At 46.1% G+C, this 19,901-nt stretch overlaps 2 protein-coding genes across 3 annotated transcripts in view; one reads left to right on the forward strand and one right to left on the reverse strand.

The window, feature by feature from the left end:
- Nucleotides 1-19,901, forward strand: part of LOC118533304 (uncharacterized) — a 187,285-nt gene that overhangs the window by 117,669 nt on the left and 49,715 nt on the right. The gene's annotated exons all lie outside the window — the stretch shown is intronic.
- Nucleotides 1-19,901, reverse strand: part of ANTXR1 (ANTXR cell adhesion molecule 1) — a 223,709-nt gene that overhangs the window by 73,036 nt on the left and 130,772 nt on the right. Inside the window, exon 13 of the mRNA XM_078056455.1 lies at nt 13,197-13,292. Within this exon, the coding sequence (XP_077912581.1) occupies nt 13,197-13,292 (96 nt within the window). The remainder of the gene's footprint in view (nt 1-13,196; nt 13,293-19,901) is intronic.

Raw genomic sequence — 19,901 nt, forward strand, 5'->3', positions numbered from 1 at the left:
AAATACACCTGCCCTCGAAGTCACCCCTGACCTCACAGCACAGGCAAGTTCCCCTTTGTGGGATCTCACAGAACCCAGGGTCTCTTGTAGCACTTTTAATTATAATTAACAGATGAACTCAACAGTTCTTTGCTTCCAACTAGTATGACTAGAAAGCGTTTATTTCTAACTAGAATGTAAGCTGGAATCAGCTGAGCACTGCCAAGCATAGGCTTGATTTGGCCCACTTCCCTTCTGAGAAGGTTCTGGGAGATTCCTCTTGGTTGTGAGTGGGCTCGTCAGATCTTTCCCCGTTAGGAGGGACAAATAGAAGATGGTAAGGTTGAAGAGTTCCTTAGTAAAATGTTTCAAAGGAGAATGCTCAATAAACATATTAATAGGATAACATGGTGGCACTGAATGGCAGTAGTGGGGACAAATCTGGGGCCATTTTTCATATTTCTCCTCCAGAGGCCAGCACCACTTCTCCACTTACTAGCATCTTTAGCTTGGATATTGTGAACAGGCAGAAGGTGACCATTTGCTTCCTTGGGAGAACAGCCCTAGAGATCCTTCTGCATTGATGGTTGGACTGGTGAGGTAGAGGGGATAAGAAAAATGAGAGAGAATGTGGACTTTTGAATTCTATTCGTGTTTCTTTGCTATCTGAGAACTTCTTGAGACTGTCTCTGCTGTGAATTGGGAGCAAGGACCCCTCTCCCCGCTCATCAGTTTCAGCCATGTTTGTTTAGGTAGACATGAGATAGGGCCAGATTTGACAGAGACTGTTGTATGGATAAAGGAAAGAAAAGATCAGGTAGAATCTTATTGAACTGAAATCTTACTGGCAACTTCTCAGTGAGTCAAAACAAAGTACAGTTTTGTGTACACCCCTTAGTCCGACTACTGGAAATGGTAATGGTGAAGACGTGGAGACAGAGCTGACACGGCACGAACACGGTCGGAAGATCATATATACCCAGGTCCTCGTTGATACCTGGGAACTGTACTCTGGCTTTATGAGTCAAGTTCACCTGTTTAGGTCTCTGTAATGCTCTCTTTTAAAATGAATTTTATAGAATGTTAAGGTAAAATAAAGCACCTGCTGAGTTTATTTTGCTTATTTTTTTTTCCTCCAGAAGTATTCAAGTTTTGCTCCTAATTTGTATGTTTTGATCTTTGGCACTCTGTTTGCCTTGTTAACTTTGCTGCTACTGTCTTGTGCAATGGAATGCAGAATGCATTCTACCCCATTTTTGACAAGGCACCTCTTCCTTTTCCCAGATGATAGCCACACTGGCTCACTAGATGCTCCATTTATTTATTTTTTGTTTTTATTTTTATTTTTTTTAAAGATTTTATTTATTTATTTGAGATAGAGATAGAGATAGAGAGAGAGAGAGAAAGCACAAGCAAGGAGGGGCCAAGGGAGAGGGAGAAGCCGACTCCCAGATGAGCAGGGAGCTGGACAGACATGGGGCTCGATCCCAGGACCCTGAGATCATGACCTGAGCTGAAGGCAGACACTTACCCAACTGAGCCACCCAGGCACCTCCTATTTTTTATTTTTAAAGATTTGAGAGAGAGTGAGAGTGAACACAAGCAGGGGGAGAGGCAGAGGGAAAGGGAGAAGCAGATTCCCCACTGAGCAGGGAGCCCGATGCGGGACTCCATCCCAGGACTCTGGGATCATGACCTGAGCTGAAGGCAGACACTTACCCAACTGAGCCACCCAGGCACCCCCTATTTTTTATTTTTAAAGATTTGAGAGAGAGTGAGAGTGAACACAAGCAGGGGGAGAGGCAGAGGGAAAGGGAGAAGCAGATTCCCCACTGAGCAGGGAGCCCGATGCGGGGCTCCATCCCAGGACTCTGGGATCATGACCTGAGCTGAAGGCAGATGCTTAACTGACTGAGCCACCCAGGCGCCCCTAGATGTTCCATTTCAAGCTGTGAGTCAGGTCAACATGCTCATGAGGAGCAGGAGGAGGCCAGGCCTGGCTATTCCCACATGGTCACCTGCTATGTCCCCACCACCACAACTGCACATTTCTCCTCCTTACCTTTCCTGTCTCTGCTCTCTGTGACAGCAGTTGGCTGTAGGCTAAGCTGTACAAGCTCATTTTAGACAGATGCTCATCTTAGGGCATGAGAAGTGGGACAAAACAGGGGACTTCTTTTGGGTTCCCTTTCTCCATAAATTGTATTTAGTGACTCAGGATCCTTTGTGCATGAGCTGGATGAGAAGCATCTCCTGCAACCCCTCTACACTGAAGGTGCGGTTTTCTTGTTGCGGAGGAGACCCTTCCTTGACCCAGAACCAGTTGTGTTGTCCAGGCAAAGTTCAAGAGAACTGTTTAAAAATACTAGTCTGTTAACAAAAGTCAGCACATGTCCTCTAATTTGAATGAGTTTTAAACTTCATGGAGTATCAGAGTTACCTGGAGGGCTTCTTAAAACACAGATTTCTGGGCTGCACTCGGCAGTTTCTCATTAGTAGGTCTAGGGAGGGGGGGGGGTCTTTCTATTTCTTTTTCTTAAAGATTTTATTTATTTGAGAGACACACAGAGAGAGAGAGAGAGTGCATGAGCAAGGGGAGAGGGAGAAGAAGGCATGCCCCTGAGCAGGGAGCCTGATGTGGGGCTCGATCCCAGAACCCTAGCGACTTGGCAGACGCTAAACCAACTGAGCCACCCAGGCGCCCCTGGGTCTTTGCATTTCTAACGAATTCGCAAATGTTGCTTCTGCTCCTGGTCCATGGACCACACTTTGAGAATTATGAATTAGCTTATTTCTAACAATGCTATCCGCAACTAGATATGTGGGGGCCATGTTGTTGCATCAGGTCAGACACTCCTGTTGAGAGTTGCTTATGGCTGATTAGAAACACTGGCTTCGAAAATGTCTCAGTCTAAAAATTATGGTGTCCCCTGCTTTATTATCAGGAGCTATGGGATCTCCATAGCCCATATGTCAGCGTGTTGGGGAAGACACGGAACTGTTTCTGGAGGAGACTCCCAGCTCTGCTCAGAGACACTCTCTGGCTTTCTCTAGTGAGCGTTTGTGCTCATCTGTATGCAGAGCTGGCCTCTTGGACCCAGCCCTGAAGCAATCCCAGCCACATAGTTCTCTGGGAGCTAGGGACACAGATCTTAGCCTTCACGGTCTGCACCATCGTCAGTTAACGCAATGAACTGTGTTTACATCTTTCTTCTGTACCAGACCTCAGCCCCTAGAAGACATGGGCATACTTGGCCAGCTTTTATCTCCTGACATGTAGCCCGGTGCTTGTTGCTCAGTCACTATTTCTGGGAGGAATGGGGGTGCATTCTTATGGTGGAAAATGTAAAGGAAGCATTCCTCATTATTCTAAACTTCCTTGCCTCTCCAATAAGCACTCCGGTAATACAAGACTCAGGACTGGTCTCCTGTCTCTCAATCGTCCACATAGATGCTTCTCTAGTAGTTAATACGCTAATAGTGCCAACTGCTGAGAGTCGGTTGTGACACTTAGATGCATCATGAGGCTCTTATTAGGGTCATAGGTTGGATTTATATTAATTACAGTACTTCATTGGACACATCTATACCCCATTCTATTCCCTAACCCCAGCTTCCACATAAATTCACATGTGTGTAGTTCAAGAATCCACTTTCCAAGCATTGTGTCCCAAACTAAATTTCTAATAAGACTTCCCGAAAATTTGAAAGTGACATGTACAGTCCCTTTTGTTACAATACAGGCGTGTAATATGTGAATTTGTTCATATGTGGTAGGTAAACTGGGCATAAAATCAGTACACTATGAGATCATGTTACCTCAAAATTTGATTGTTCATGAGGTAAAGGAGGGTAGGTAATATAAAGGTAATATAAAGAAGGTAATATATATATACATATTATATATATTAATTTTTTGTGTGGTAAAAATCACACAACATAACATTAAACTTTTTAAAGTGTGAGGGGATTATATTTCGTGTCGTTGAGTAGCATCGGGTGAATGTGAAGATGCTGCCCAGCTGCCATCAGTGACCTGGGAAGGAAACACAAACCCTCACACACCACATCCGTTTTCTCACTTCCGTTCACCCTCGTTCAATGCCAGTGTATATCATGCTCCTGAGCCTCTGTACTTTTCCTCACGAAAGCATTTACTAGGGCATCCTCAACACGAGTGTGTGTCCTGGTCATAAGAGTACAGGCATTGAGTGAAGGAGGAGAGCCTTACACGTGTGGAGGAGAAGTTGTGAGGAGATGAGAGAAGATGAGGCATCGGGAGACCCATGGGAGTAAAGGTGCCCACACTGAGCTTCATCAGAGGCCACACCGAAGAACCAAAAGAAAAGAGAATGAAACTGAACGGGGGGCCATCATTGGCTTTGAAGAGGATTAGAGGCATGCTCCATGGATTGAAGAAAAGGCTTTAATGCCCCGAGCAGCAGAGTAGTACTTTCATGGCATTCGGTCTTACTTAGAGCCACACAAATAGTCTTTTTTGTTATGAAAAGAAGAACCTGGCAAAACAACAGAAGCTGGATTCCTATTTTAAGCTGGTGCAGAAGGAATAACAAGACAGTGAGTCACAGCCATCTACCTCTGGTGTCGTGACACTTTGTCCTAAGAATGTCCTTCCTTCCGTCCTGTCTCCATCACTCGAAGCCACAGTGCTACATCATATTCACATGCACCAGGAAACTTCATGTGTCTATTTTTACAAATCAAGGCAAAGTGGTATATTTACTGTAACATAATTTAAATTAGGGATTTACGATGCTTAAAATGGTGGAATTTTTATTGAGTTCATTATTAATTTTTAAAAGTGGTATGTTTTATTAGACTGCACAGTTTTGAACGTTCTGCTTTGAACTCATGTCTCCCATTAGTCCTCTTATTTTTGTGGGGCCAAAATTCCATAATGCAGTGATATTTTTAAGAACACATGTTATAGGAGAAATGATAGTATTTGGAGAACTTTTTTTTTTTTTTGAAGAACTTTTGATGTACTTGCTAACTTAACAGCCATTGCTAACTTTGAAGAGAACACAGGAACTCCTGACCCAGCCTGATTTCCTTATCTCACATCTGGTCTCCGTGCTTTCCGTATGTATTGGAAAACCTTAAGGAATCTAAGTAATAATATTCCTTCAGTTTTTGGTAATTTTGGATTGTGAGCTCATGGGTACTTTGCATTTACCTGAGGGAATCCTGTGAGGATTGGGTTGAGGACTCCACCTGCCAGAGAGGATTTGTTTCCTTCTGCAGATTCCTAAGTACTTCCAAACTGACCACTTTTTTTGTGTGCAATTTACAGAACCACAAGTAAGATATATTTGAATTCTAAAACTGAGAGTTTATAGTTTTGAATTCTTAGGGACACACACGCGCACACACCAAACCCACAGCCCATCCTTTTATGCAAGTTCCCAGCTTTAGGCAGAAGACTCCATTCCAACTCCCACAATTTTATGGGCCTATATAAGGCTATTAAAACAAAGGTCTAGGTTATTGAGATCAGAAAATCTCCTGCTCCTCGGACTGCCACTGCTTTAGGGTCAGTCAACCATCTTGTTTCCAGATCCTTCTTTATTTTGGCCCTGGAAATGTCCTCTATTTTCTTATGAGCCTGGATATGTATTTGAAACAACTTTTATTCTATTTTTTTCTAGGAGTTTTTTCCCCCCTCTGTTCTGCTATGTAGTCCTCACTGTATCACCATCAAGAGTAATTTCTTTTTCACAAATGATTGTTGTTTGCATGCTCAAAGGGGTTGGCTCAAATAAATATTGTATTCAGATGGCTAAAGTTTCTTGGGGCCTTACATTTAAAACACCGCTTAGCCTGAGACTTTTGGGTTGATTTCTTAGCACTAACTCTTCAGCTGCCTCCTGGCCTCGTAAGTTCCGTGTGAGGAGTAGCCATCAGAACAGAGCTGTGTGGAGAAGACATGCCAGCCGAGCTCCGAAAGGCGTCTAACAAGGGCTTTAATATCACAGGTAGAAGGGGATGCTTGCTTTCACGCTTTAAATCCTAGACTAACTTTATCATAACTATTCTTCTCATTAAAATGAAAAAACCAAGGGAAAATGGGCAACTGGATGTGGAAGACATCCAGGAAGTATGAAATGCTAGCTAATGGCAGATACGTAGATCTTTCTACTCTATGAACAACATACATGTCACGGAAACCTCACAGCTGATTGGAGGGGGTTAGTGCGGGCCAAGCACCGCCTGCGTCCAGTAGTTGGACGCTGTAGTTTAGCAAAGGCTACAGTGCCAAGGGTGTTGATCTAGAATGTAGTACAAGAAATTTTCATAGAAATGAGGTCAACCTTTTTCTTTTTTGCATTTGGGACTCAAATTTCAAATGTTTTTGGCCCTCCCAACTCATCTCTCTTAAGACTCATCCCTAATTTGCCTTAGAGCGAATGCCTTAATAACTAAATGAGAGTAGTGAGGGACAAGCATTTTCACATTAATTAATTAGGCCTACGTGGCTCACACGGTAACTTAAAAGAATAGCTGTGCATATTCTCCAGTAGATGATATGTCACTGTCACTGCAAAACTCTGTTAAGTGAAACCGTTAAAAGAAATCCATGAATTCAGATCCCCTCAGGCTTGGGGGGAGGAGCGTCTGGTCTGCCTAGCTTATGGGCAAGATGATTCCAGCCACAAGTAGTGCCTATGGGATCTGAGCAGGGCGCACAGGGAACAAGGAAGGCTTGAAGATGTTCACAGCATGTCAAGCTTGTTGGCTTTGAAGCAGTCTCTCAGCAGGCCAGGAAAGAGGCTGCACCTCAGAGCTCAGGAATCTGCTCTTTCCACTGCTTGACTATGTTTCCCAAACAGTATTTGGTAGAATACTCATGTCTTTCCAGGTGTCAGTACATTAATAGGTATTTGGAAGGGCAGGGGGTTGGGATAGGCTAAGGAAGGGTTCCAGGGTCAAAATAAGTTTGGACATTCATAACACAAATGATCTTATTAAACGCTCTGAGAAGTCCTACAGTGAAGACAGTTATTCAATTTAGTTTAATGGTGTCTTTCAAACTTATTGTCTAAATACCCCTCTTTTGCAGTATACCTACTCACATCTTGTTAGGTACTACTGTTCTGTGGACATAGTTTGGAAATGCTGATTAATTCCATCATATAATCCTCAGGTCATTTCCATGTATAATCAGGTTTGAGAACCACAGGCCAGGGAATCTCGAAAGGGAGGAGTAGATTCACTTATAGGAGGTAAGAATATAAAGAAGTAACTTTAGAGACAATATGGTTCCAGTGTTTAAATTTTACAAACGAGGAAATTAAGGTGGAGGGATTGGCGCGATCCTGTAAGTGAAGAGGAAGATATGTATTGGAACCCAGTTGTCTTTAATGACAGCTCGCCTCTCCTCGTTTTACCCAGCAGGCATGGGGATGGTGGTGTCTGGGTTATAAGGCAAGTGGCAAGGCCAGCGTGGCAGGGATGAGGGGAACCACGAAGCAAGGCAGAGATGAGAACAGACTGGGTGTGTGTGGTGTGGGGTGTGGGGTGCAGAGCTCCAGAGGTGAGGGCAGGCCATGACAGAGCTCTGTGTGCCTGTCAGGAATAATCTCGTAAGCTACGGAGTGAGGAGTGTCCAGATGGGAATGGGTGGAGGCTAGAAAGGGATCCAGAAAGCATGATGAGTCTAGGCCCGAGATGCATGGCTAAGAAGCTGCTTGCACCAGTCAAGTTTCTATTAAACAAACCATCTGTAATTCCCTTTGCTGATGTTAAGCTTGGCTGTCTGGCCCTACCAATTAAATGTTATGCTTAAAGGTGTGGAAAGCATTGTTTGAAGACTTTATTTTTATTTCAATAAGGCATATCAAGTTCTTGATTAATTTTTGCCCCTTGCAATTTGTCATCAGAGATGTCAAAGGGACTTAATTTGTTGAACTGTTCTTGAAATTCAATAAAGTGAATTAAACATGATCTTTTATACACTGCTTTAAAAACTGTTCATAAGATACCTACAAAAGCATTAAAAACAGAAGAGAGCAGAATTTTGCTTATGTAGGGAGAAACTCTGGATGCATGCACACTATCCTCTCCCTACAAACTGAATAAAAATATTTGCCTTTATTTGAACAGAAATATAATGATTTGATCTCACCTAAATAGCATGGTTTAACTGGATTTCAGGAGAACTGTAACTTTATAACAGGATCTCTTTTGTTTTCTTTCTAATAGTGATAAAAAACACATAACCTAAAACTTATCATCTTAACAATTTTTAAGTGTATGGTTCAATAGTGTAAAGTTTATTCACATTGTTATGCAACCAGTCTCCAGAGTTTTTTCATCTGGCAAAATATGGCAAAATCTTTTTACCTGGAGTTCCTGATATACCATTAACCTCCCAATAACACGAGCACATTTCTACGATTTTACTTAAGAAACTGATATAAATGTCTTTTGTTATGCAATTTGATGCATATAAGACATTACATGTAACCTCCATGTAATTTATGAAATGCAGGACTGTCTGCATTTTCTAGAATAGTTCAGTGCTCTCATATCACTGATTCACTGTTGACTTTTTTCTCTACACATTCAAGCCATTCAAAATATTTACTCTTCTAATATATTTCAGCTCTTTTTTTCCTCATGGGATCCTCTTCTTATTTTCATTTCCTAATCTTCTACTTTTTTGAGTTCAATTGAGAGATTTCAATACTATTGGACCAAACTTACGAGTAGATGGAGTGGCCAGCGCATGACTTAAAGGGTACTGTGATGCCCCTTGTGGGACTGACGCAGGGCTTTATTTCTTTCTGGTAAAATACTGACCCTTGAATTCTCTTTTTGAAAATGCAAATAAGTCTGGCGTGTGCAGTCCGGTGCCTGGCTCTCCCTCAGTGCGGGTGTTTTTGTGCCAGTGAATACACGTAGGAATCTTAGAAGCCAAAGTTTTACCTGGGGATCCCGAGGGCCAGGCTGGGGAACACTAAAAGGTTTTGATCCAGGATCTGGCCTATTACTTCTCTCTCTCCATCAGTCATGACTGAGAGATTCTACTCTGCTATGTGGGCAGTAAGTTACCCCAGGTTCCATCTAGCTGAAAGATAAGAGCCCAGATGGGCATGGGGTCCTGGAGGAAAGGCAAAATGCAATGGGGAGCACTGGTCACCCTTCACATGTCTTCTTCCAGACAGGGCCAGCAGGAAGCAAGGATGATGAGGCAGAGGGCAGGCCTGATAGTAACCACTATGTCTGGTCTGGTCATACTGGTCGTTACACTTTAATAATATTTATTTTATTTTATTTTTTTGAAGATTTTATTTATTTATTTGGCAGAGAGAGACACAGTGGGAAAGGGAACACAAGCAGGGGGAGTGGGAGAGGAAGAAGCAGGCTTCCTCTGAGTAGGGACCCCAATACGGGACTTGATCCCAGGATCCCAGGATTATGACCTGAGCCGAAGGCAGACGCCGAACGACTGAGCCACCCAGGCGCCCATTGCTCTTTATGATTAGTAAATAGCAACCCGAGTCCCTGCCCTTCTGCCCCAGGATTTTGTGGACTGCCCCCCACCCCTGCCCCATAGCCAGCCACTAAAGGGTTAATGTTTGGCTCAGTTGGGGTGGGGAGCCTTATACGATTGTTAAATATTTTGTACATCACTCCTGGAGAAAACTTTGTAACAGAGACAAGCCTCTCGTACTCTACATTTCACAAGACCCTTCTGCTCCCTGGTTGTTTCCCATCATCACGATGCAGTTTTTGTACCAGGTCATGGGGCATCCCCTGCACTTGGGGCAGGGTAGGGGGAGTGACAGAGGAAGGTTTCAGGACCATCATTCATAAGGATGCCCTCTGCCAGTCCCAGAACTGTGGGTAGGGGTGTTGTCCCTTAAGGGAGAGAAACGTCCTGCATCCTCAGAACCAGGATCCTGGGATGGGGGCAGGGGGCGGGGAGGTGGTGTTTGCCCTCCTTCCTGTGTACTCCCTTTAGAAAACACATGACTTTATCCTGTCTCCTCAGACACCATCATTCTTCAAGAGAGTCAGTGGTCAACAAATAGTTTTCGGGGGCATACTAAACATCAGAGCTCTGGCCAGCTTCCAGAAATAGGAGTGAAGGCAGTTTTTATAGACATGATACACAGGAAAATTAATCTCCAAGATCTTCCCTTGTAAAGAAATCCTTTGGGACTTACAAAATCAGATCACATTAACACATTTTGGCCACCTTCCAAAGCAACATGGACTTAAGCAGGGAAATTCATTGAAAAATATTTTGAATGTTGCAAAACAATCTGGCCTTGGATGACACTGCTTCCAGTAATGAAAGATGTTAACTCAGAGACATTTCCCTGGAAATTAACACCGCAGCAAGATATCACCTCATACCAGGTAGAGGGCCGGCTACCATCAAAAGACAAAAGATAACAAACACTGGCGAGGATGTGGAGTAAAGGGAACCCTTGTGTGCTGTTGGTGGGGATGTAAATTGGAGCATGGGGGTTCCGTGAAAAATTAAAAATAGAACTACCATATGATCCAGCAGTCCCACTTCTGGGTAGATCTCCAGAGGAAAATAAAACCATGATCTTGAAGAAGTATCTGCACCTCCATGTTCACTGCAACTTTACTTACAACAGCCAAGACATGGAAACAACCCAAGTGTCCATCGACAGATGACTGGATAAAGAAACTGTAGTACATGTACACAATGGAATATTATTCAGCCATAAAAAGGAAGGAACTCCTGCCATTTGCAACAACCTGGACACACCTTGAGGGCATTATGCTAAATGAAGTAAGTCAAATGGAGAAAGACAAATACTATGTGATATCACTTACATGTGGAATTCAAAACAAAACAAAACAAAACTCCTAGAAACAGATCATATTTGTGGTTGCCAGAAGTGGGGTTGGAGGTGTAGGAGAGGGAATTGGGTGAAGTGTTCTTAGCCATGGTCACCCTACTGTCCATTAACACATCTTGTTAATCATATCATGTTACATGTAGCGTATCTTGTTAATGGACAGTAGGGTGACCATGGCTAAGAATACTGTATGGTATGTTTGATAGTTGCTAAGAACTGCTAAGAGAGTAAATCTTAAAAGTTCTCATCACAAGGAAAAAATTTGTAACTATGTGAGAGGATGGATGTCAATCAAACTTATTGCAGTAAACATTTTACAATAGATACATGTATCAAATCATTATGTAGTATACCTTAAACTTATACAACGTTATATGTCAATCATATCTCAATAAAACTAGAAAGAAGAGACATTTCCTGCCAATATAAATGGAATTCTATGGAAATATAGGAATACAGGAATATATTCCTATTATAGTAAATATTTTTTGATATTGATAACACTGCACAGCATTTACTATGTGCAGGTTACTGCTCTAAGCAGTATATACATGCACTCTTTTAAGCTTCACCCTCTACCCATGAGTCAGTGCTCTTATGCTCCTCATTATACAATTGAAGAAACTGAGGTACAGAGAGGTTAGGTAACTTGCCCAAGATCACACAGCTGGTAAGTGATGGAGCGCTGCTAGCTGTCCTACTGTTCCTAGCTGTCGCCACTCAGAAGTAGCCGTTTTTGAGAATGAAAGGCACTGGGGTGGCGCCTACGACAGCAGGAGTCCTGCTGTTCAAGGCCACCATTACCTCCACCCCTGGCCACCCCTTTCTTTAAGAGCCCGCTGCAAAGGTTTGTTGGGTTTTTTTTTTTTCCCTCTCAGAATTTCAGTCTTGAAAATGTGCTTGTTTTTGAATCACCATAGAAAGCACCTTAGCTGACTCATGGGTTTTTTTTACCCTCAAAATAAAACGGTTGTGCAGCCTTAAGGACTGAAAACACCTTTTAACTTTCGGGGCTGCTGTCGGAAGAATGTGCGTGGAGTCTGGGTGAATTGGTCCAGTCTGGCTTGCACTAGCTGACCCGGGGCTTGTGCCTGTCCTGGGTCCCTCCTGCACACACATGTTCTGATCCACCGAAAGTTGTCTCTTTCCCTCAACACCCAGGGCCTCTGCTGGTGCAAGAGCCTCTTTTCTTTCCAGAAGTCCCTGCCACATGGATCCACATTCTGGTCAAGCTTCTCATCTCCTTCCTTTACCACCTCTTTATAAAATGTCATTCGAAGCTCTCTCCCCACCTTTTCGAGTCCAGTGCTCTCTGAGTTTTCGGCCCTTGCTGAGCTCAGTTGCATACACAGATGTGAGTTCCCTCCCTTGCACTGTGTACTGAATGCTCAAGAGAAAATGAAGAAAAGTTCTTGCCTGGAGAGGCTCACTCTCTCCCCCACGGGACTCTCCATGGAAGAACTAAGATACAGGGAATGGAAGATGCTGGGCGGCAGAACAGTGCTCACTTCAAACTCACCTGGGCTTTACTGTGCCTGCTCTGATTTGCAGAAAGGCAGGAATTAGGCATGTGAAAGCGATCTTTTTTTTTCATTTGGATATTACTTTGTTTGCACTTTTCCTAGCCTAGGGGCCAGGGAACAAAAATTGATAAACAGGCACATTTCATTGGGTGCCGCAGTTGATGGCAGGTTATTCCAGGCCCAAAGCTATCTGGGGAGACATTGGCTAGAGCCATGTGGTGGCTCCTGCTGGCGATGATGGGGAGGAGACAGATTTGTATTGCTCTTGTAGCCGAAGTGCTTAGACTAGTGCTGGGCACACGGTAGATGCATCCTATAAATGTTAGCTAAAAATAATGAAATAAAGGCGGGTGTCACTCAGGCTTGTTAAATATAAAGAGGCCAAAAGCGCTCTCTCAGTTGGGCAGACTAGCTGCTGAGGCTAGCGTGGCCTTGGAAGAATATCAGCTAGTGCAACTCACAATGTGTGTGTGTGTGTGTGTGTGTGTGCGCGTGTGAGTGTGACGCTTGTCAAATACCACTCATCATTTACAGTATTCTGTGGGTCCTTCCGAGCACCGGAACCAGAGCGGCCCCCTCGGCTGCCCTACGTAAAGGCTGTGCCCACCGGCCATCTCACTCCCTAACCCGTACTGATTCCTAATGACTTGTGGTTCCACTGAGCAATGTCGGTTTATGCCAACTTTGTATAAATTGTATGAATAATGCAAAATTTGTCCTTGATCTTTAAATTGTTTCTTCTGCCAACCTCTCCTCCTCACGGTCCTGTTAACCTTGTGTCACCTTCTGCCGGAGGCCTGGGGTGGGGAGGACGCGCTTGGGCACTTACCACGGTGCAGCAGAGGGGCCAGAACCACCAGAGGAGAGCCAGGGCCAGCAGCAGGAACAGGATCAGCAGGGCAATCGCCAGGATGGAGCCGTCGGACTGTGGGGCCAAGAAGGAAGGTGGTCAGCAGTGGGGCAGGCCACGGGTGTGACCAGCGACACCTGGAGCCTCCCCCTCCCCGCCCTCCCATCCCCAATATGCAGATTTGGGGCCCAAAGGAGAGCACAGCTTGCCAAACAAATGGTTGAAACTCTGCCCAGCATTCTGGGCAACACACTCCACGTAGCCAATTCTCACGAGAAATGGATTTGTCCTTTCAGAAGGCCTCGCTCTTCTCTTTGGACAACGTGCTGAAGGACCAACCATGCGAGAGCCAGGGAAGGCGCAACGGGATGTTGAGGTGGCCTGTGACGGCGCCTTGCCTCTGGCCCGTCACCCGCTGCCTGGTGACATGCCCCTACTCTCTGGCTCTGCTGTTCCTGCCCTGCACTCAGGGCCCTTCTACTCAGGATTCAGCCTGCTCCCCCGGACTCGTTCACAGAGATGCCCGTCACTGATTCAGGCTGCGGAGTCTAGAGCCCGCGGACAGGACGAGATAAAGCAGATGGATTCTAGGGAGGGAGCGGGGAGCTGCTGGTACAGAACCTGGGAGGCAAGGGGAGTGGTGGCTGAGTCAGCACTGCTGTCAGATCAAGTGGCTGTCAAGCTGGGGCCACGGGGTGAGGCAGGCGCCCAAGACAAATCGTGCCCATTTCGAAACGTGCCGAGGCTGGTCCTGAAAGTAGACATGGTTGCCGCGGCCTGTGATGGCGGTTAGCTTTTAGCAAACAGAGATCCCGCTCCGGGTCCGGATCCTACAGCTGCCAGTTCACGCAAGCCGGTTTAAGTCTCCTCCACCTGTCCTCGCTCCCAGCTGCCGGGAGTGGAAATGGGCACAACTTTTGGGGGGTGGGGGGAGCGGGCAGGTTGAGGAGCAGATTGTCACAGGTATTAATTGTCATGGTACTCTTTCTGAGCAAAGCTGGAAATTCCACTTTTAGCCCCCCAAAATGATCAGGTATGGTCGCACCTAAATGTTTTCAATTAAGGACTGGCTAATAATACATTATAGAACTACCGTGCCATTGATTACCGTGTACACGTTGTTTTCAAATAATATTTAAATGAGTCATGAGAAAACATTCCTGATATAATGAGTGGATTTATGTATAAATGTCAGGAGTGAGAGAGAAAGACTGAGGGGTATTTATTGAAGTATTATTAGTGGTTTTGCGGGTAGTGGGTTTACGGTAATTTTCTTTAAAAAAAAATCTGTCTTTTGGGGCGCCTGGGTGGCTCAGTTGTTGGGCGTCTGCCTTCGGCTCAGGTCATGATCCCAGCGTCCTGGGATCAAGCCCCGCATGAGGCTCCTTGCTCAGTGGGGAGCCTGCTTCTCCCTCTCCCACTCTCCCTGCTTGTGTTCCCTCTCTTGCTGTCTTTCTCTCTGTCAAAAAAAAAAAAAATAAAAAAAATCTGCCTTTTTTTTTTTAAACAATTTGTAGTAAGAAGATACACTACTGAAGTTGTTCTTTGAAAATCTGTCCTTGGGGCTCCCCACTTTGGTGTATGAGTTCGCCTGGCCCAGATGTTCTTACCCAGGGCCCGTGGACCTATGGGGTACACAGAGGGGTTCAAGGGGATGGAAGCTTGTGACCCTCTCCAAATTACACCCGTGATCACCATGACCTGTGTCTTCAGGGGTGACGGCTGGCCGCATCATCAGATTCTCAGAGCTGCCCCTCACCCCCCAGCCCATCGAGGAGGAGCAAGGTTGGGCGGCCTGTTCAGGGGAGTGCAGCAGGTTAATGGAAGCTTTGGGACTTGACTCACTCCCACTCTGAGTGCTCAGCGGGGGTTCCTGGAAGCCCTTTAAAGGCAGCTCTTACTCCTTGGAATGTCTTTGATGAAAAAGCCAGGGAACTGAACACCCTGGTCCAGCCCAGCCAAGGCTCGGGAGTGCCGGAGTGCCCCTGAGGGAGGCGCAGCCTCACAGGTGGGGGTGCGGGGCTGGGCAGTGGGTGCGGAGGGAGCACAGGTGCCAGAGGATGGACATGGCCGCGCCGGAGAGGCTGCCGCTGGACCCACAACGTCCATGCAGAGAGGGATGCTCTCGGCAAGGACACAAGGAAATCATGAGTGTTTCCCAAACTTACTGCTAGGCAAGGATAACTCTTAACCCCTCAGTCTCTGCATTCCACACCCATAAATGGAGACACCCAACCTCAGCCTCCCCACTGCATTGCCGGCAGGACGAAGGAGCACGTAAGGTGCCTGCAGACTGGCGGGCCCCTGGCACGGAAGCTATCATGTCGAACACAGCGCTGCGCCTCGCCCTCCCCCCGTGTCCTCACCACAGCAAACACGGTGGGCATTGCAGATCATAAATCTGAGGGCACTTAGAACAATAAATAGGTTTGGTTACTGAGAGGCTCATAAAACAGCAGTGTTTTAGTATCGAGTTGTAATTTAGTGAAGCTTACAGATTTCATTTATTCCCATTATACTCAATCTCCCTGCTCCTGATTTTATTTTTCCCTTTAGATAGAGGAACTGAAGCAGAAAGGCTCAGCTATTGTGGGGAAAAGTTTTTACTTCTTTCTGGAAGAAGGAGAAGATTTCCTGCGAAGCAAGGAGGGAGAAGGACCTGCCTGGCCTGCAAGGGGAGAGAGGAGGCTTCTGCCCCAGGGAAGACTTTCTGGGGTGAGACACACCTATGTCTGGCTTTCCTCCAGCCAGGCTGGGTCCACCCCTTACAAGCTGCAGCTCTCCTGGGCTGTAGTGGATGGGGTGGGGGGGGATGGGGAGGGGGACAGGGAGGGGAAAGGGGAAGAGGAGGAAGAGGAGGGGAAAGGGGGAGGAGGAGAAAGGGGAAAGAGGAGGAAGGGGAGGAGGTGGAGGAGAAGGAGGAGAAGGAGGAAAGGGAGGAGGAGGGGGAAGAGAAGGAAGAGGAGGAGGGGGAGGAGGAGGGGGACAGCCGTGGGGCTCAGGAAGGGGTAAGGTGCGATGAGGGGAGTGGGAACCCACAGGGCCAGGAGCTCCTGGCGGGACTTTGTCCTGCTCTGGAGACAGCCAGGGATACAGTCCCTAATGCACTGCCTGCTTTTCTAGCACTTACCACCATCATTAACATATATACCCAGTGCGAAAGAGTCACCATGAAACACACGGCAGGAATTTTTGATAAACTTAGACCTGAAGCCAATGTTTTCCTGGGAGATAGCATGGACATGCAACCCAGAGGGTCCTTCACATACTCATTCAGCAAACGTTTATTGACCATCTGTTCTGTGCCCATTGAGCTGACCTCGGGGATGCGGGATCCATTAGACAGAACCCAGGTGCTCACGGTCTGCGAGGACGTTGTATAAACAATGAACCGCATGCAGGGGGCTGCGTGTTATTCAACAGCGGTACGCCCAGCACCTTATGTGTCAGATATTGAACGATATAGACGGTCTCCACTCTTAAAGAATTTACATTCTGGTGGAATAAGGATGATGACGACGATGAGGGTGATAATCGTTATTCGTAGAACTAATATATATTAAACACTTACTATGTGCCAAAGACTGTTCTTTCTATGTACTAACAGGCTTTCCCTAGGCTAGCTCATGTAATTTTCATTAACAACCAGATGAATTTAATAATATTATTTCTCTCAGAGATAAAATTCCTGAGGCAAGGACAGGTGAAGACACTCGCCCTAGGTCACAGGAAGAAACCAGAATTTAATCTGGGCTGTTCGGTTGCACACCCCACAGTTTAACCAGCAGGCTGTTGCTCTCGACAAGTGCTAGGAGCCGAGGGCCGGGGAGGTACCACTCCAGAGAGGAGATGGCACTGGGGCTCTGGCCCCGGAGGGTGGAGGAGAGGTTGGCACTCCTGCTCTGCAGGGCATGGGGTGGGAGTGAAAGGGCTGGGGGCCATGCTGTCAGAGGCCATGCAAGCCCAGCGGAGGAGCATGGCTTCTATTCTGAGCCGAGGGACCTGGGGGCGGGGGCGGGCACTGTTTTCAGATTTGTTTCTCAGGAAGCAAATGCTATCGACATTCTAGAGTATGGACTCCAGGAGGGAAAGACAGGGGGTCAAAGGCCCAGGTGGAGGGCTGCAGAAATGCTTTTCTAGTTCTTCCAGGATGACCTTTTAGAAGGTCACCCTTCCGAAACTTTTGCATTTTCACAGATGTGTTCATTACTAATATTACTAACAATAGCTGACCGTTATTGCATGCTGTCTACATTCTTGGCGCTCTGCAAAGTGTTATATATACATTATCTCATTTAATTAAGTGCGCCTTGTTAAAGCAGTCTTCAAGGAATCATTCTTCCCATTTTGCGGGGAAGGAAAATGGAAACTCAGCGAAGGTATGTAACTTACCCAAGACCTTCCATATACCACTTACATACATATTTAGATGCCCACAATTTTAATGTTGCAAAACTGGAATTGAACCTTCATAGTCTGATCTTAGAACCTCACTCTCCTCCCACTCAACTATCACAATATCAGATTGATATTTATCAGATCGATAAAAATTCACTGAAGAGGGGCGCCTAGGTGGCATAGTCGGTTAAGCGTCTGACTCTTGGTTTTGGCTCAGGTCATGATCTCAGGGTCCTGGGATCGAACCCCAGGTCGGGCTCCCTGCTCAGTGTGGAGTGTGCTTGAGATTCTCTCTCTCTCTCTCTGTCCCTCCCACTCATGCTGTCTATCTCTAAAATAAAAAAAATAAAAAAAAATCTTTTTAAAAATTCACTTAAGAAATATCCACACTTTAAAGGCTAAACCGTAAGAGGCTGCGTGAGAGATGGAGACCATATTTGGAGTGGCTGTATCTGCTCCCATGGAAGCTTCACCCACGTGGCCCGGTGTGGATCAGCGTGTCACATGGGTGAGACTGTATTTCAGAGTGAAGTCAGAAGGGGACGAGGACCAACAGCAGAGCCCACCTTCCCCTTAGAGTCTTGGCTTGGAGTTTCAACCAATAACCTTGTGAAGTAGGATTGATAACTCATGCAAGGATGGCCTCATGTAACCTGTTGGATGTGTATCAGTATGTAGTATCCAAATACATACACATCTGCACTGTTTAGTAAATGGCATTTGCTTTAGTCATGAAATTAGTCACTTATTCTAAACCAGTTCTTTTGCATCTTTCCCAAGTCCCAAAATAAAGAACCCCCTTGGGTGCTAAGGATCAGGCTCTGCCTTTGGCTGAGAGGCGTGTGAAATGTTTCAGAGCCCACACACTGTAACCTAGTGCCCCAGAGCCTAGCTCTGTTCCTTTATTCTGGTACCAATTGCCTTGACTCCTTGGGCTCTGGCCACTGACTTGCCCTCCTGTGTCCCAGCTCACTATCTATTGGCCTATTCCCCAAAGCTTATTGCTGGATAATTCTAGGAGGGTCATGGGCTGACTATTCCTCTCAGCCTGACTTAGGACAGGTGTGTGGGCTCAGTCTCTGCTCTCCCCCTTCTCCAGGGCAAAGGGGGGTCAGGACTGAAGAGACCCCTAGGCCTACATGCTCACACCACAGGGCTGAGTGGGGCCATTTAAGTCAGTGACTCCAGTTACAGAATTGTGCCTGCACAGGTGTGTCGAGGATGGCTAGGGGATGGCAGGGGGCAAGGTGGCTTCTGAGAACTCATAATTCCAGCAGGTACCAGCCTCCAGGCTGATGCAGATGCATACTCCAAGCCCTCTGAGAGTCCTCACTGGGGAGGGAAAATCTGAGGTAGGGACCTGATTCTATGACCAAAGTGAAAGCAGAAGCTGACTTGCTTAGCAAACTCTGACTCTGATGCCTGTCTTTGCCGGGTAGCCCCCGTGTTGTAATTTTCCAGAAACCTTCAAAAGATTTCAGAGGGAAAAAAGCCAGCAGATAAATAGCCAAAGACTGATTCCTACCATTGTTATTTTTCCAACAGCCTAAATATCAATGCGAGTTAAATTCTTGTTTTATTTAAAAAGTGAAAAGAAAGTTTAAAAAAATCAACATGATCTTCAATTAGAAAAATATTTGGCAGGAGGTGGGGGGCTCGGGATGTGTGACTAAGGCTGCAAGGCAGGTGGGAAAGCGAGCAGAATGAGGTGGTGTCTCTTGCAGTTGCGGGGGTAGAGGGGGGAAATCATCTGTTTCCTTCGGTGAATAGTTTTATGCTTTCTTAAACCCAAGGGCAGGCGGTGCTCAGCCCTGCTCCCTCCCTCTGGTCAGGTTATGGTTGTTAGAGTGACCATCCCTGAAGGCTGCCTGGCTTGAAAGGCCAAATGCCCGCCTCCTAGCTTTCTTTTATTCCTTCTGTTCCCAGCTCACCGAATGAGGGCATCTCTTATTTGGTAGGTTGTAGGTAATTTTGGATTTCTGATGCAGGGCACGAGGGGGAGGGATGGTGTCTGGGCCCGTTTTGCATGGTGCTGAGAGAGAGAGGGGCAGGCTTCGGGACCATAGAGCATCCAGCACTGCTCCTCCTTTCTGTTTGTTTTGGGGGTTGCCATGGTAAAGAGAGGAGGATAACATTGAAAGGAATCAGTGGGAGATTGGGGGACGCTCAGCTTAGAGAAACTCTGTGCTATCCCACATCTCACGGTTGGGTTTGGACTGGGATTCTGCCCCATGCCCCGCATGGCTCATTATGTAGCCGGTGAAGCGTCTCGGTTAAGGAGGGAGC

The sequence above is a fragment of the Halichoerus grypus genome, chromosome 10 (genome assembly GCF_964656455.1).
Source record: "Halichoerus grypus chromosome 10, mHalGry1.hap1.1, whole genome shotgun sequence".
NCBI lineage: Eukaryota > Metazoa > Chordata > Mammalia > Carnivora > Phocidae > Halichoerus > Halichoerus grypus.